This window comes from Desarmillaria tabescens, assembly GCF_030435595.1.
Source record: "Desarmillaria tabescens strain CCBAS 213 chromosome Unknown EV420scaffold_48, whole genome shotgun sequence".
Classification (NCBI taxonomy): Eukaryota; Fungi; Basidiomycota; class Agaricomycetes; order Agaricales; family Physalacriaceae; genus Desarmillaria; species Desarmillaria tabescens.
The window spans coordinates 34,480-48,418 of NW_026848347.1; the positions used below are offsets into that span (position 1 = coordinate 34,480).

Genomic DNA, 13,939 nt, shown 5'->3' on the forward strand with positions numbered 1-13,939 from the left:
CCGCAGGATGGGCCCGAATCCTGCGAGACCACATATGGGCAAAACATGGAATGCCCCAAAAGGTTATCTCTGACCGAGGGCCCCAGTTCGTATCAAAATTCATGAAGGAGTTATACGAAATGCTCAACATTCAGGGAAATCCCTCCACCGCATATCACCCCCAGACGGACGGACAAACTGAACGAGCAAATCAAGAAATCGAAAAGTACCTTCGAATATTCATCAATCATAGGCAGAACGACTGGAGCGATTGGCTACCGTTGGCAGCATTCCAACATAACAATCACAAACATTCGGCTACCGGATACTCCCCATTCAAGATAAACCACGGACAAAAGCCTCATCTCGCACCCCTCACAATCAAAGAAGGAACCAACCCAGTGGCAAAGGACTTTGTCGTGGAGATCCAAAAGATACACGAACAGACAGCCACGGCATTAGAAAAGGCAGCAGAAACCATGAAACGACAGTACGACAAACATCAACGACCAGCAGTGGAATATTCACCGGGCGACAAAGTCTGGCTAGATTCCACGAACCTACACCTTCCCCGTCCCATGAAAAAACTCGGAGACAAACGAGTGGGACCCTTCGAAGTACTCTCCAAGAAAGGTGCTTCCGCGTACGAACTCAAACTACCCTCCGGCTGGAAGATTCACAATTGGTTCAACGAAAACTTATTAACTCCGTACCATCCACCGGAATTCCCAATCCAGGTCCAGCCAACGGCACCTCCACCAGACCTCGTAGATGGACAAGAGCAATACGAGATCGAGGAAATCATAGACCGACGGGAAAGGACAGTAGGACGGGGACGAAGACGTCGTACCAAAACTGAATACCTAATCAAGTGGAAGGGGTATCCAAGAGAAGAAAATACGTGGGTCGATGAACAAGAGCTGGACAATGCTAGGGAAGCAATCGAGGACTTCGAACAAATCTCTTTCATTACGAAACCGCCAGCAGATTGGTGGGAAGACAACGACGAAGCAGACAACTGGTCAGAAACGGAATCAGTAACCGAATCCGAAGTCGACCACCCCTTGGTACAGGCTATACAAGAATACCTGATAAAACCAAACGCACCGTCCCTACTTGGAGCATATTTGCCCAAGCAAATCGCAGTCGGGACGACTGCCTTAACAGGGGGGTAATATTACGATTTCACGCCGTATCTTATCTTATCCGACCCATCGTAATCCTCATATGCTAATCTTCCGACTCTGATCGCACTCCTACATGCTGGTATCGTGTGTTTCACGCACTGTTACAGACACTCATACTATATTTAGAATGACTCAAACTGTATTTAAGTAGCTCGACTGCAGGTCTTAAACCTCAGTCTCGAACTAAAGTTTATTCACCCGATAACTTAGTCTGAACTCACTCTCGCTCACTAAGCGATAGCTCCCTGCACGCAAACCTGCGGACAACATAAAGCGCCTGACCGAAGTGCGAGTCACGCTTAGTTGTTTGATCTTGTTTGTGTAATCGGTCGCTAACATGTAGACTGATGATAGTCTCCGGGGTGGAGGTGAATATCTTGAGGCAAGAGACATAGAATAGGGCGCAGTGAGCAGGACAATGAGGATTAGAGAGAGACATGACGAAAAGGTCAGTGAATTCAATGGCACGTTTGTTGATCATTGCGTGAGTCGAGGAGAACTTGAACAAGGTAACAATTAAGATTCATCAAAGGAATTGCTGAGATGGTTTACACACCATAAGAATTGGTGTTTTCAAAGGAGGATCCTGTGAGGCATTGGTCGATGAGTGGGCGAGTAAGGACCTGAAGCATACGTCCTCAGAAGTGAATATATGTTTAAAATGGGGGCTTGTTCCGGGAAGCCGGCATGGAATTGTCCATGTCATGTGCTTAACGGTGTGCATACATGTGCTTTCCTATTGCTTCTTTGAGGATAGACTCGGATATAATGGTCATAGCATGATATCAGAACATGGAGAAGTGATGCACTGAAGAACATGACGCTGCCTTGCTGAATTTTCAGCTCCATGGACTGAGATCAAATTAGTTTCGTAACCTTAAAAAGGAACTGGATATGCACCTCGAAAGATTGTGCCACAGAGAAGTTATAAATGTCGAGCTAACTATTCCTCCACGAGGTAAGATGCGGCCTTTGTGACCATCGATGAGCCATATGCACAGACTCCTCCGGTTAACCTCGCTGATGGTAGAGATAATCCGATATATGCTTTCTTGAGGTTACCTATTGCGGAAGAACCTCGATTCTGTCAACGCAACGAGGGTCAGTTCTGCGCCTGACTACTGTTTACTCGGGAGAAACGAAGGCGTCTCTTTGCATTCGTCACTGGCAAGGCTGCCCATGGAAGAAAACCTTGTTTACACATTGCTTCATTGCTGTAGCAATGATGGATTCAGGCCGTGGACACGCGAGTTCAAAGTGGTGGTAGTAGTAGTCCAAAAGAGGAGGGGTCGCGGGTGATACTACTTACTAATAGTGACAGCCGGGAGCTACCGGGTTGATGCCCGGGCCGAATTTTGCCGGCACTGCCACTGCATCGCCACAACCAAGTTTTCTCCTGTTTTCCAGTGAGTCCTCTCTTTTTCCTTCAACAAGCAGCGTCCACTACACCGTGTACTTTGAGCGCGGTTTCGAATCATATCTATTGGTCTATTGGCTGCCTTCTTGTCAGAGGAAATCGGGCCCGGTGCTTACTGAACGGCGGAACATGTTACTACATTTCTGATACTAGGTTCACAGTCTATGTCTCCGGACGTGCAATACCTTTTCTCCGATATTGGATACTTTACACGCTTTTACACATGATTTTTCCGCCTGTGAGGTACCCGAAATGGCTACTTGTGGAATAGCCGGAATGAATTCGCCAACTTCGAAATGCTGGCCGCCTATACGCATGTATACACATCGCACCGTTTTCTTCAGGACAAATACCCAGTCATTTTTTTGACTGTTTCCCGCCTCTTGTCAATGCGAGCTCATGTTACAACGTTCTCGGCCCGGTTACTGCGTAGAATGATATTAGATGATATTACGCATGATCGGGTCTCCGAAACGGAACTTGGATATCCAGTCAATTTGGACGGATACACGAATCATTGTCTCCTTCACCGTTTCTCTGAATGCTCTGTGAGCGTACGTGCTTCTCCCTCAGAGGCGGATGCCTATATATATGTGTGTGTACTCATCCTTGACCTACAGGTATACGTGTCGGGCTTGGCTGACGTCTACATGAAGAATGTGTGCGCGAGGCTGCAAAATTGAATATCAGCAACATCAGCGGGATCACAATCACGTCAAACGGATTGATCGGAGCCCTAGCTTGAAGAACTTATCGAGGCGAGACGCGTTCTTCTTTACCACCATCATCTTGGCCACTACCGTTTAGGATTCACTGTGCCGCTGTAGAAGCGCCTTGATTTTCGGCGCACGATTGCATTTGTGATGGCTGTTAACCCTAGATTTTGGTTGTGTAACTCAGAGATTGGCGTCTTCGCAATCAAGTTTGGATATGGCGCGACATTGGCTCCAACCCAGTTCTATACTTGGATTAATGGATACAGTGAAGAGGTGAGTCCCGCTTATACAGTGTCCAAGGTCGTTTCCAGAGAGCCAAGGACCTGTACCGGCTTTCATTGACAAATATATTAGTCTCAGGAAAATTGTCATCAAAAACAACTTATGCAGATCAAAATCATAATTTTTATCCACAAGCCTCAAAGATGCTCTCGACCCTCTACAACTACCGGTGCCGAACTCACCTCCACACCGTATGGATGATTGCCAAGCTCACGCTTTGCAGCAGGGCTACGATGATCGACCGATTCGGAATACGGATTCACATAAAAACGCTCGTTCTTCAGTGTAACTCTTCACTCTCATCAGCATAAGCAAAGAGCAATCCTCCAGTAACACCTCGCTCCCTCATAGTCCCGCTGAGACCGTAGTCTCGAGGACCTCGTCCAAGCTCGCCGACGAGAAGCAGATGAACCCATGGGACGGGTACGAGAACGACGAGGTGCCAGAAAAGGTGCAGCCGCGTCTTGTGCGTAACTTGCGCTTGCAAGCGTTCTCGATCTACCGCCGCCTGTTCTCTGTGGTATTCATCACGAACATGGGAATCTTCATTTCATACGCGATTCGGGGGTACAATTCGCAAAAGGTTGCGCTGCTGGCTGTCTCTAATCTATTCATTGCAATTCTTATGCGACAAGAGTTGGTCATCAATACCCTGTTTGCGGCCGCGTGTTCTGTACCTCAATCGTGAGTTGTTTCTTTCTCTGAATTGTTGGCGTCGTGTTGACAAGCTGAATAGGTGGCCGTTTTGGATTCGTAAACTTGCTGCACGGGTATACCATAATGGAGGAGTGCATTCTGGAGCAGCGGTTTCCGGTACAGTCTGGCTCATTCTTCTCGCAGTTCAAGCTACAAGGGAACTTGTTAACAATAAAGGAGTAAGCTATCATGTCCATGCATCATCATTTGATCGCTGATGGTTTGGTTCACTTTAGACTTCAGTTGCAACGGTCGTACTCACGTATATCATTCTGGCATTCTTGACGAGCATCATCATCTTTGCCCACCCTACTCTTCGTGTGAAGCGTCATGACACATTTGAACGCATCCATCGATTCATGGGATGGACTGCAACTGCGCTGGTGTGGTCACAAGTGAGGACAACGTTCCTATTTGCCTTTAGTGTCGCGTTAATATAATGAATGCAGGTCGTCTTGCTCACGAACGATCACAAAGGCGAGAGGGCTCTTGGCAATGCTCTTGTACACTCAGCTCCGTTCTGGCTGATGATTGTTCTGAGCTGTTCTCTCATCCTTCCTTGGGTGAAACTGCAAAAGGTCCCCGTTCAGAGTGTCGTACTCTCTGACCATGCCGTGCAGCTGTTTGTTGACTATGGTAAGACGACCATTCGTTGCACATCTCTACCTCTACTTAGCTACTTTCAAAAGGCCCACACCCAGTACCTGGCTCGTTCCAACGTTTCTCTACGGATCCATTGAATGAATGGCACAGTTTCGCCACGATCGCCATCCCTGGAAAGACTGGGTTCTCTATCATCATCTCCCAAGCAGGAGACTGGTCTACGGAGATGATCACGAACCCGCCGAAAGAGATATGGGTACGAGGCATGCCGACGTGTGGTCTCTTGAGGATCGTGCCTCTCTTCCGAAGAGTACTATTCGTCGCTACGGGGAGCGGGATTGCACCGTTCACGCCTCACATCATGAGCGGGAAGATCGATCACAAGCTGTTCTGGATGGCTCCCAATACGCGTGCGACGTTCAGCGATCCGTTGGTTGATATGGTATTGGAGAATAGTCCTGGAGCGATTGTCTATGGTATGAATGCTTTCGTCATGTGTAGATTCGTGCTTACGCTTCGGCTTCTGCAGATACTCGGAAGCATGGGAAGCCTGATATTATCAAGCTCACACATCGTCTGGTGGATGAGTTCAAGCCGGAGTGTGTCTGTGTGATTTCGAACCAGAAGTTGACGGAGAAGGTTATTTATGGGCTGAGGAGCAGGGGAATGCTTGCGTTTGGTGCTATATTCGATTCCTAGACTTGGACTCCTTCCAAGGTATCTGTATGTGAATATGTACTGTAATGACCCCTTACATGGAGTCGCGCAATTAGTTCAAGATCTGGTATCTTTTCAGTGATTGGACTTTTGAGATTGGTAGAGCTGTGGAAAGGAAACACGACCTTGATTAAGTATGTCCTGGTCGGCATACATGAGCTAGGCCATTCGAGGACTCACGGTGGTGTCAGTCGATCTTTCATTGACCGTCAAAAAATATGTTAGGTCGGAATTCATGACTAGGACCTAGCGTTTCTTAAGGACAAAGATGTATCGGAAAAGACATGCACACGTATGCCCCGACTCAGTCAGCCCATTCATCTCCTCGTCGTCCTCATAATGAACCTCGAAGTCAATGCCCTTAATACCCTTATATCTCTTCCGAAACCACGCTGGAGGTTCACGGACTGTCTCGGAGATCTGACAGACGAGGTGGCATGCCACCGAAAGGACCCAATGACCACGTCGTTTCCTGGTGGGAAGTAGGAATTTATGGGCTGCGATGGCTGCGAAAAATGGATGGACGTGTGATGTGACGATAGCGAAATCGCCTGAGTGTTTCGGGATCCAAAGGTTCTGCGGAACGTGGGTCGACGGCGCTTTCATAATCGGTTCTGATTTGCTCTTCTTTCAGAAATTCTTCACGGATAGCTTTCCCTGCCGGCGTCATGGGTACAAAGAGGTATCGTAATGATGTTTCCGTCTAATTAATGGAGTCGCTGCTTACTAGGAACATGTAAGCATCGAACCAAGTATGCTCATCTTAACAACTTATTATAGGACATATGAACCTCGAAGGCATATCCACAGCCGCACCCTGTATATATCTTGTATTTTCGGTAGCCATAGTTTTCAACTACCGCCATCAACTGTATAGTGCCGATGTATGCTGCCAGTGTGTGTTTTTCGTTGAATCGTGCCAATCAGAGATCTCAGTCCAGTAGAGAAGCTGTAATCAGCCTTACGTTGAGATGGAGTAAGCGTAGTGTCTCGGTGTGCGAGCTCATCGAAAGAGGGGTAGATCATGTGATCGAAACAGAAACTTTTCAGGATTTCACTGTTCTGATTCAGTCCGATTTTTTTCGCCCATTGCTCACTATTATGGCTGTCAAGGCTCCCATAGCGCGTCTGACTCCCTTAGAGAATCAACTTGAACAAGAAATTGAGCCTGTCGAGCGCTTTCTTGGAGCTTGATTCATGGTATGACATCTGCAGGTAGACTCGAGCAACCCTCAAAGAACACGGTGCACACTCAGCGGATGGACATCAACTGAAAGGTGGTTTATGCTGCGATCGAGTAGTAAGTATAAGAAACATCGCCTCCATCCATAATCGTACGAATGAACCTGTTATCTTGGACTAACCGTGGTTTTTTAACTTTAGCTCCCGCGACTCCCGCAATCATATTGGCAACTGCAAGCGTCTTCAGTCCCAAGTGGGCTCAGACGGTTCAGGGTATAGAATTGTACGAGCGGCAGCCTTCAATGCCAAGGAAGGACGCCGGAACAGATCCAAGAACGGCTGCAGAGCTAAGAAGGAAGAAGAGAAGGATCGGAGGCTTAGGTGGGATGGACGCGATAAGATTAACGGGTGCTAATTCGAAATTGCGCTGCCTTGACAACCGAATCATCACAACCCCCAAGGCGCCCCTCCTTTGGTATCTTTCCTTTATTTCTCCACAGTGCATCCAGACCTAAAATTTTTCGTTCGTTCTTTTATTCTCTTACTTTACTGATCATGGCGGATATTCCACCCACCAGTCCCTCAAATTTTAGCTCTCAACATTCCCAACAATCTACTATCGGGAAGCACGATGGACATGTAGAGGGCAACCTCAATTGTGTCGCCATGTACGCCACGTCTTCCACCTCGAAAATGCGCCGCTGATGCTATTTTGTTCAGGCGTCATGGATGGTCTCGTTCCTTTTCTTTGCCGCCCACAGAGGTGTCCTCTATGTCTTATGATTCCCTTTCGCGGGCCTTGGAAATCCATACCCTTAATTTACGCCCCATGGCTCTTCGTATATTCGTCGAGCACCCAGCTTCGTCAGGAAACTGGTGCAAAATTCGCTCTTTCAAAGCTGACGGATCATTGCAGAGCGTCTTAGTCCGGACTTTCTTCGAAGAGAGGCTCCGGGAGGGCGTTGTCACGACGATAGATATCCGTGACGGTGTCGACAGGAAAGAGGAGTCCGACGGGAGGAGTCTCCGTAGTATGGGAAGCAAAATATTGCACCCACAGAAAGAGAAGACGGAGAAGAAACAAGGTGGCGGCTGGTTTAATGGATTAATTAATCGCATCAAGACCGTGGCAGCGCCACCGAAGAAGGAACTCAGAGACATTAACACCGACGAGGCCGAGGAGCTTCGCCCACATGACGCAGAGGAGGGCGATGCCTCGAACAAAGTACGTTAGGTGCGCTCATGTCCTACTTGAATAAAGACCGGCTGACGCTGAATCTTTTGTTGCAGCCTTCGATTTTTAAAACGGGTATCCTCTCCTACTTCCTTCCGCCTGCAACTATTCCACGAGCGCATAATACTCCTCCACCTGAACCAGCGCAGGACCAAGAAGTGGAGCAGATGCGTAAGCGCGGGTGGCTTCCGCCGGGCGTAAGGAGGCAACTTTCTTTCCGGCAGCGTTTGTCGTCGAAGAAAACTTCCAATCCCTTCCTTGGAGGCAAGCGTGCAAAGAAGCAGCAGGAAGACGACAATCCTTTCGTCGATCCAAGCCCTGCTGGTGCCGACGAAGAAGGAGAGGAAGGAGAGGTTGATGATTTCTTCGAACTTGAGCGGCCTGACATTGCCGATGCCACTGGGGTGGAGATGGACAAGTCAACTGGCAGGGTACTTCTATTTATCTTCAATGTAGTTCTTTTTGCTCATCAGGAACTCCAGGCATGGTCGAGATTTAATCCAAAGCGAAGCCGCAGTAAAGGTAAAGGTAAGGGGAAGGCCGTGGAACAACCACGGGAATCACCTACGCCCCCTCCGAAAGATGACGATATAGAGTGAGTCTTATACGTAAACTTTTTCCGCCATGAAGTTACGAACTAGTATGATTTCCTTTGGTACTTACATATTCTTAAATTTTCATTATCATCTCTTTATTTCTTATCAAATGGAGTACAATTTACCCCCTGACCCTTAGTTACTTACATCTTTCATGATGCGATATTATCCCCTTTATTTTACACCTTTTGCTCCGTATTTTGATTGTAGATACAGCTGTCGTTCGCTTCGTTCACTTATATTTTAATTCAATCGACGCGTGGGAATAAAAACAAATAACGCGTTTCTCCTGTTAATGTCACGTGCGCGTCTTTCCCTGTCTTTTCTCAGCGCTTATTCCTGGAAGTTCTACACGTCGGAAACCGGCTCTCCTCATTCTGTCCAAAACCAACATTCCAGCATTTTAATTACCAGTGGAACTGTCCGTTTCACTCGATAATTCTTCGCGTTGGTAAGTTGTGATCCCACTGTAACGCGTCGTTCAACAACTAAGCTTATCCGTATCGATCAACAGTTTATCTTGATCGGGAGTGTAAATAATCCAATTCTCTCGTGAGATGGCAGGTCGCGCGCGCCCTTACCATCCCTTTGAGCCGGATTCAATTCCAGGTCCCAGTCGCTATGGGCCCTCTAGCTCATCTCAGCGAGCAGAAGCTTCTAAAACGGCTCGAAAACAAGCCAATGATATGCCAGTGAATCGTAATATCAATCAAACGCGTTACCCTGAACAAGCTGCTGTGAAATTCGCGCGTAAAACTTCAAGTCAAGTGAGGTTCTTGGCTTGTTCGACTAATGCGAGCTGACTCTAGTGATGTATTAGGTGGAACGGGCGAACATTTCCAGGCCCTTTCCTCGCCCTGACGATAGAGCCCCATCAGGTAGGCGTTAATCTCTGTTGGGTATTTTGATTACCTGCTGACAAAGTTGAACAAAAGTCGCTCGAAAGGCTCCCTCCTCCGCGTTTCCTCGACCTGACGAGACGCCATGGCGCATGAGACACCAAGTCCATAGAAAACTCCCTTCTTCCCCAATTCCCCCAGCCGAATCTCGTATACCCGAGAACCAAGCTGCTAGAAAGCAGCCTTACACACCACTTGAACAGTGGGCTGTCCAAGATGAAGAAAGGTTAGCAAGAGCAGCTGTAAGATCGACACTTCAGCGACGGTCTATCATCACGCCGTCCCGAAAGCAGACCTTTGCGATGCCTCACTCAGTCAAGAGCAGGGATCGAGAGGTGTTCTTTCTTGGCCCCGGTATGAATATTGTTAACGCTCGCAACCCCACTCAACCTCAGCTTGGGTGCGGATTTTTCCCTTCCTTCAGATGATCAAATCTGACAACATTCTTGTACATAGCACGAAAGCTGCGCGCAAAAAGGACGTAGTTGAGATACTTTCTGATAGTGACGAAGACGAGGCTGCGTCACCGGACTCTGATCTCGAGCTCTCAGCGTCTCCGCCCTCTGAATCCGAGGCAGAACCGACACCAACCAGCGATGACGACGAACTGGAATATGTAGACAACACCCAGGAACAAGACAAGGAGACGCACGCCATACCTGAGCCTGAACTACTCGAAGCCCTCCAGGCACACTATTTTACAACCCTCCGGATGCAGGACACGTCGAGACTGCCTTTCCTGCGTAGGAGTCTCCGAAGGGGCTTCCGGAATCAATGCCATCTGCGTGGGTACGGTCTACAGCGGCCGTCGAGCAAACCGCACATCACCCTGGTGTACGACTGTCCTTCAGCTGAGAGGACCTGCACAACGCACGTAACTGACTGGCTCTGCCCCGTATGCGAGCTTCACGGTGCATTCGATAACCAGGAGCAGTTGGCTTGTCATCTGACGTGGGACCATCCCGAGCTGGAGGTCAAATGGGAGAGGGAGTTTAGCCTTAGTAGTGTTCAGGTACTCATGAACTCTTAAGCTTGTCTGATTTTCCTGTGCTTACTTTTGGTTCTTGATAGCGTGTAGGACCACGATGGCGATTGGAAGTGACGATACCAGCTATACCCGCATCACCGTATGTCCCTCTTTCCTGCACCTTGAACATATTCTCATTGTAATTGTGTGGGCGTGATAAGGCCTCCGTCTATACAATATCCCGCACAAGATACCATTGAGAATGAACCTCCCACAGAAGAGACTCACGAGCTTCAGTACGCTAATTTTCTATTCGCGAGTAAACATCTCATTCATATCGAACAGAGTTCAGCGTGAACCCAACCTGCGCGCTGAGCCTTCCCTTCCCGATGAAGGTCTACTCAGGCCAACTGTTGGGCATCCAGTTACACCTCAAACCAGACCCGTAGCAACGACAACCTCTCTTCGGTGCGTCAAAGTTCCTGTAGAATGCCCCTGTTAATCCCATATCTCCAGGTCAATGACGCCAGCCTCCACACTCCAGAAGATGAAGATGTTCCAACCCATTTTCCGACCATCATCCACACCCAGTGTAATCCCCCGAGTCGCAAAGCGCCCGAATAGATCATGCACTCCACCACCACCTGACCGGATGCTAGGTCCCGCCGCGCAGCCACCATACCTCCCGGATAACCTGTACTCATGCCGTCCCGGGGGTCCCCGCGTGTTTGACCTGCTCCAGATGCTTGACATGCGGCCGTTTGGGGTCTTGGCGTGGTCTGTCATCGAGAGGGAGGATGAGATCTTTGAGAGCGATGATATCAGAGATGAGCACAAGGTGATGCATGCTTTGTGGGCGAGGTGGATACTTCTAAATCGGTATAAGTGCTAGTTCGCTTTTTAGTGTCGTGCTAAATAGTCATATAGGAGCACGTTTATAGCGAATTACTGTCGGGGTATCACTGAGTTTGTGGATGAATATTGGTTGATGATACATAAAGCAGCGGGATGGAAGGCGTTAAGGTATTGGCTTATGGTACGTTAACTGTGTTATTAGGGCGTTTGAGCTGGAGGAGCTGATCGTGCGTTTACTTACAGACCATGCTCTCAAATAGATACCTTAAGGGTGAGGAGGTCGCGAGTGTCCTGAAATTTTACGAGGATAAGACCCAGATGGATCTATGGTATGATGAATAATTGTATACCCTGTGTATATCGAGTGAATGTACGACCGCTTTGAGGCTTATTCATTCTTCCGTATAGTGTCTAGGCTCCTATCGGTAGGTCATGGGGAGGATGAATGCATGCTAAAAACTGTGACTACATGAAATTTTCATAGACGCATGAAAGAGTTCACGGAAAGCATGTTTGCTACCATGATGTTCCAGTATTGCGCAGTAAGCGTTCGGAACTCCCACATGATCCAGCAGAGATGCCTCAGGCTCGTTTGTCGATCGCGCCAATCACGATCGATCATGTTTGAAAACTTGCTTCCGCGGAAACCTGGCGGAAGTAAATAGACAGTCTAGTAGCGCTTTTCCCTGAAAGATTGGGCAGGACCACGACTGATAAAAATCTGCACTCAGGTCTAGTTGGGGTATATAGTGCGCTCCGACATGGAGCACGTAGATGTCATCGAAATTACCATGAGGTCTGCGCGCGACTTTTGCGGAGATGAGGTCGTGCGACTTAATCTCCACCGCTGCATCCGACTAGCAACCGGAGATGTTGTGAGATGTCAGGCAGCTGCAAGCGTTCTACACGTGTCTGTCGTTGAGAAATGCTAAATGTCATATTGCAATCGGATGTCATTTTCGTGAAGGTATAAGGGGTATCGTTAGTCGTACATAACACAATTCACAGCGAGCTAATACTTAAGAATGAATCAGTCCCATTTGTGTCAAGATAAAGCAGGCCGAAACCCTTACCAATGAGATCCCAAACGATCTCCCTGCAGTCGATTTCAAAATCCGGGTCGACTCGATCAAAATACAGGGTTAAAATCTCCGGTCTCCATATATGACTGCCCTCAATGTGTAAACATGCATTCAACCTGGCATGGGATCAACGACTCACTGGGGAAATGACGGATCAGCCCTCATCTACTTAAAGACTGCATCTTGACATGTACACCATTCTTCTGGAGAGCAGGCAATCCTTTTCGCACCCAGTCGTCAACATGATTATTCACTTGGCCCCAGATACTGAGCTCGATCCTAACCGATTTGAGATAAGACATGCGCGGTTGCGTTAATATCTCGTCTAAATCCCCCCAGTCGAGCCACTCTGATACGTTGCCCGAATTTCCCGTGCTGTAAAGGTCCGCTTTAATCAGGACCTCTTCCATATGATTGTCCGGGGCAATCGTCTCAAGCATCCTAGATAGGTACGTCCAATACGAATTGTCCATCGTGTAGACCGTGGTGATGAACTGTACGACTTTCAGGTTCTGGCAATGCGTCAATTGGAAAACCTCTGGAATGTCCCCGACTGTGCAAACTGAAAAGTTAACGGAAAGTGCCCGAAATGAAATAAAATGGACGCACAGTAGATGTTCTCCTCGACCACCAACTTTTCCACGGTATTTCCCATGGTCAAAAACAGCTTCGTCGCGGCGGGCCTGATCTCTGGAGAGAAGTTTCCCGGCACTTTGAGTGTCAGATCTCTGACGTGACAGATATCGAGAGCAGCATATGGACTGAGCATATAATTGACGAAACAGTCACTCAGCCGGACCGACAACGAATGTGGTTGTGGCCGCAAGTGTGGCGGTGGGACTGGCGGCCTGATAACACACCCTGGAATAGCATGCCAAAACAATGGCAAAGCTAAAGTCTTCACCGGCGACCCCACAAAGAGCTCAAACAGACTCTGGCACGAATCAATGACAACCCCCGACAACTCGACAGAAACCATATCCTTCGACAGGAACGCGCCAAGGAGGGCGCCCTTCAGCTCCGCCGTGGCCTTGCGCCAATGGAATACGTGCGTAAAGTCGTGGTTCTGGTAATGGTAGCCCTCGCTGGTCAAGGCCATATGGCGCAAATGAGGCGAGAGCAGCTGGATAATCGCAGGGAGCCACTTGCTCGAGGCGATCCAGGTGTCGTCGAGGTGGTGCCTGGGGTCTTTCGGAATGGGATCCACGATTTCCAACCTATGGACAAGGGACGCGACGTCTGGGAAGGCTGTCAGTATGTCGTGGTACAGGCGACGACAGGTCGCAGCGTTCGATAGGACGATTGATGAGAATAAGAGGGACCTGCTGCGAGCTCTGAAGGCCCGGCATACCGCTGCGCAGCAGGAGAGGCTTGGCTTGTCGTCCCAGATGTAGTCGACGATGGCATCGATGAGTTCTTGGGGGAGGCTGGCGGCCATGCACTGAATCGGACGTGATGGTCAATGACCTGGCTCTGTTTGGACCTGTCTGCCTCAGAAGGCATCGTTATTCGGTTCCAGGACCTACA

At 48.6% G+C, this 13,939-nt stretch overlaps 4 protein-coding genes across 4 annotated transcripts; 3 read left to right on the top strand and 1 right to left on the bottom strand.

The window, feature by feature from the left end:
- Window positions 1–3,814: 3,814 nt before the first annotated feature.
- EV420DRAFT_909076 (uncharacterized protein) lies at window positions 3,815–5,707 on the top strand. Its single transcript, XM_060483952.1, has 6 exons — window positions 3,815–4,265; window positions 4,318–4,456; window positions 4,514–4,672; window positions 4,727–4,913; window positions 4,967–5,356; window positions 5,410–5,707. Exons 1-6 carry the CDS (start codon window positions 3,988–3,990, stop codon window positions 5,577–5,579), a joined length of 1,323 nt encoding a protein of 440 aa, XP_060325606.1. The 5' UTR covers window positions 3,815–3,987; the 3' UTR covers window positions 5,580–5,707.
- A 1,377-nt stretch (window positions 5,708–7,084) lies between these two features.
- On the top strand, window positions 7,085–8,911 carry EV420DRAFT_909099 (uncharacterized protein). Its single transcript, XM_060483953.1, has 4 exons — window positions 7,085–7,447; window positions 7,500–8,004; window positions 8,070–8,444; window positions 8,496–8,911. Exons 1-4 carry the CDS (start codon window positions 7,335–7,337, stop codon window positions 8,610–8,612), a joined length of 1,110 nt encoding a protein of 369 aa, XP_060325607.1. The 5' UTR covers window positions 7,085–7,334; the 3' UTR covers window positions 8,613–8,911.
- A 12-nt stretch (window positions 8,912–8,923) lies between these two features.
- Window positions 8,924–11,788, top strand: EV420DRAFT_1570913 (uncharacterized protein). The gene is made up of 11 exons (XM_060474300.1): window positions 8,924–9,060; window positions 9,124–9,376; window positions 9,430–9,487; window positions 9,545–9,908; window positions 9,965–10,520; window positions 10,580–10,635; window positions 10,697–10,771; window positions 10,821–10,943; window positions 10,992–11,354; window positions 11,403–11,511; window positions 11,574–11,788. The coding sequence occupies exons 2-11, from the start codon at window positions 9,167–9,169 to the stop codon at window positions 11,670–11,672; spliced, it is 2,013 nt and encodes a 670-aa protein (XP_060325608.1). The 5' UTR covers window positions 8,924–9,060; window positions 9,124–9,166; the 3' UTR covers window positions 11,673–11,788.
- Window positions 11,789–12,573: 785 nt separating this feature from the next.
- EV420DRAFT_1648201 (uncharacterized protein) lies at window positions 12,574–13,915 on the bottom strand (the record flags this gene model as incomplete). The annotated part of the gene is made up of 3 exons (XM_060478123.1): window positions 12,574–12,965; window positions 13,022–13,651; window positions 13,681–13,915. 3 exons carry the CDS (start codon window positions 13,913–13,915, stop codon window positions 12,574–12,576), a joined length of 1,257 nt encoding a protein of 418 aa, XP_060325609.1.
- Between the last annotated feature and the right edge of the window lie 24 nt (window positions 13,916–13,939).

Coding starts and splice junctions, on each gene's coding strand:
- EV420DRAFT_1570913 (XM_060474300.1), top strand. CDS start 9,167: ATGGCAGGTCGCGCGCGCCCTTACCATCCCTTTGAGCCGGATTCAATT. Junction 10,772..10,820: donor GAAGAGACTCACGAGCTTCA/GTACGCTAATTT, acceptor CATATCGAACAG/AGTTCAGCGTGAACCCAACC. Junction 10,944..10,991: donor GCAACGACAACCTCTCTTCG/GTGCGTCAAAGT, acceptor CCATATCTCCAG/GTCAATGACGCCAGCCTCCA.
- EV420DRAFT_909099 (XM_060483953.1), top strand. CDS start 7,335: ATGGCGGATATTCCACCCACCAGTCCCTCAAATTTTAGCTCTCAACAT. Junction 8,005..8,069: donor AGGGCGATGCCTCGAACAAA/GTACGTTAGGTG, acceptor CTTTTGTTGCAG/CCTTCGATTTTTAAAACGGG. Junction 8,445..8,495: donor TGGACAAGTCAACTGGCAGG/GTACTTCTATTT, acceptor CAGGAACTCCAG/GCATGGTCGAGATTTAATCC.
- EV420DRAFT_909076 (XM_060483952.1), top strand. CDS start 3,988: ATGAACCCATGGGACGGGTACGAGAACGACGAGGTGCCAGAAAAGGTG. Junction 4,266..4,317: donor GCGTGTTCTGTACCTCAATC/GTGAGTTGTTTC, acceptor CAAGCTGAATAG/GTGGCCGTTTTGGATTCGTA. Junction 4,914..4,966: donor GCAGCTGTTTGTTGACTATG/GTAAGACGACCA, acceptor TACTTTCAAAAG/GCCCACACCCAGTACCTGGC.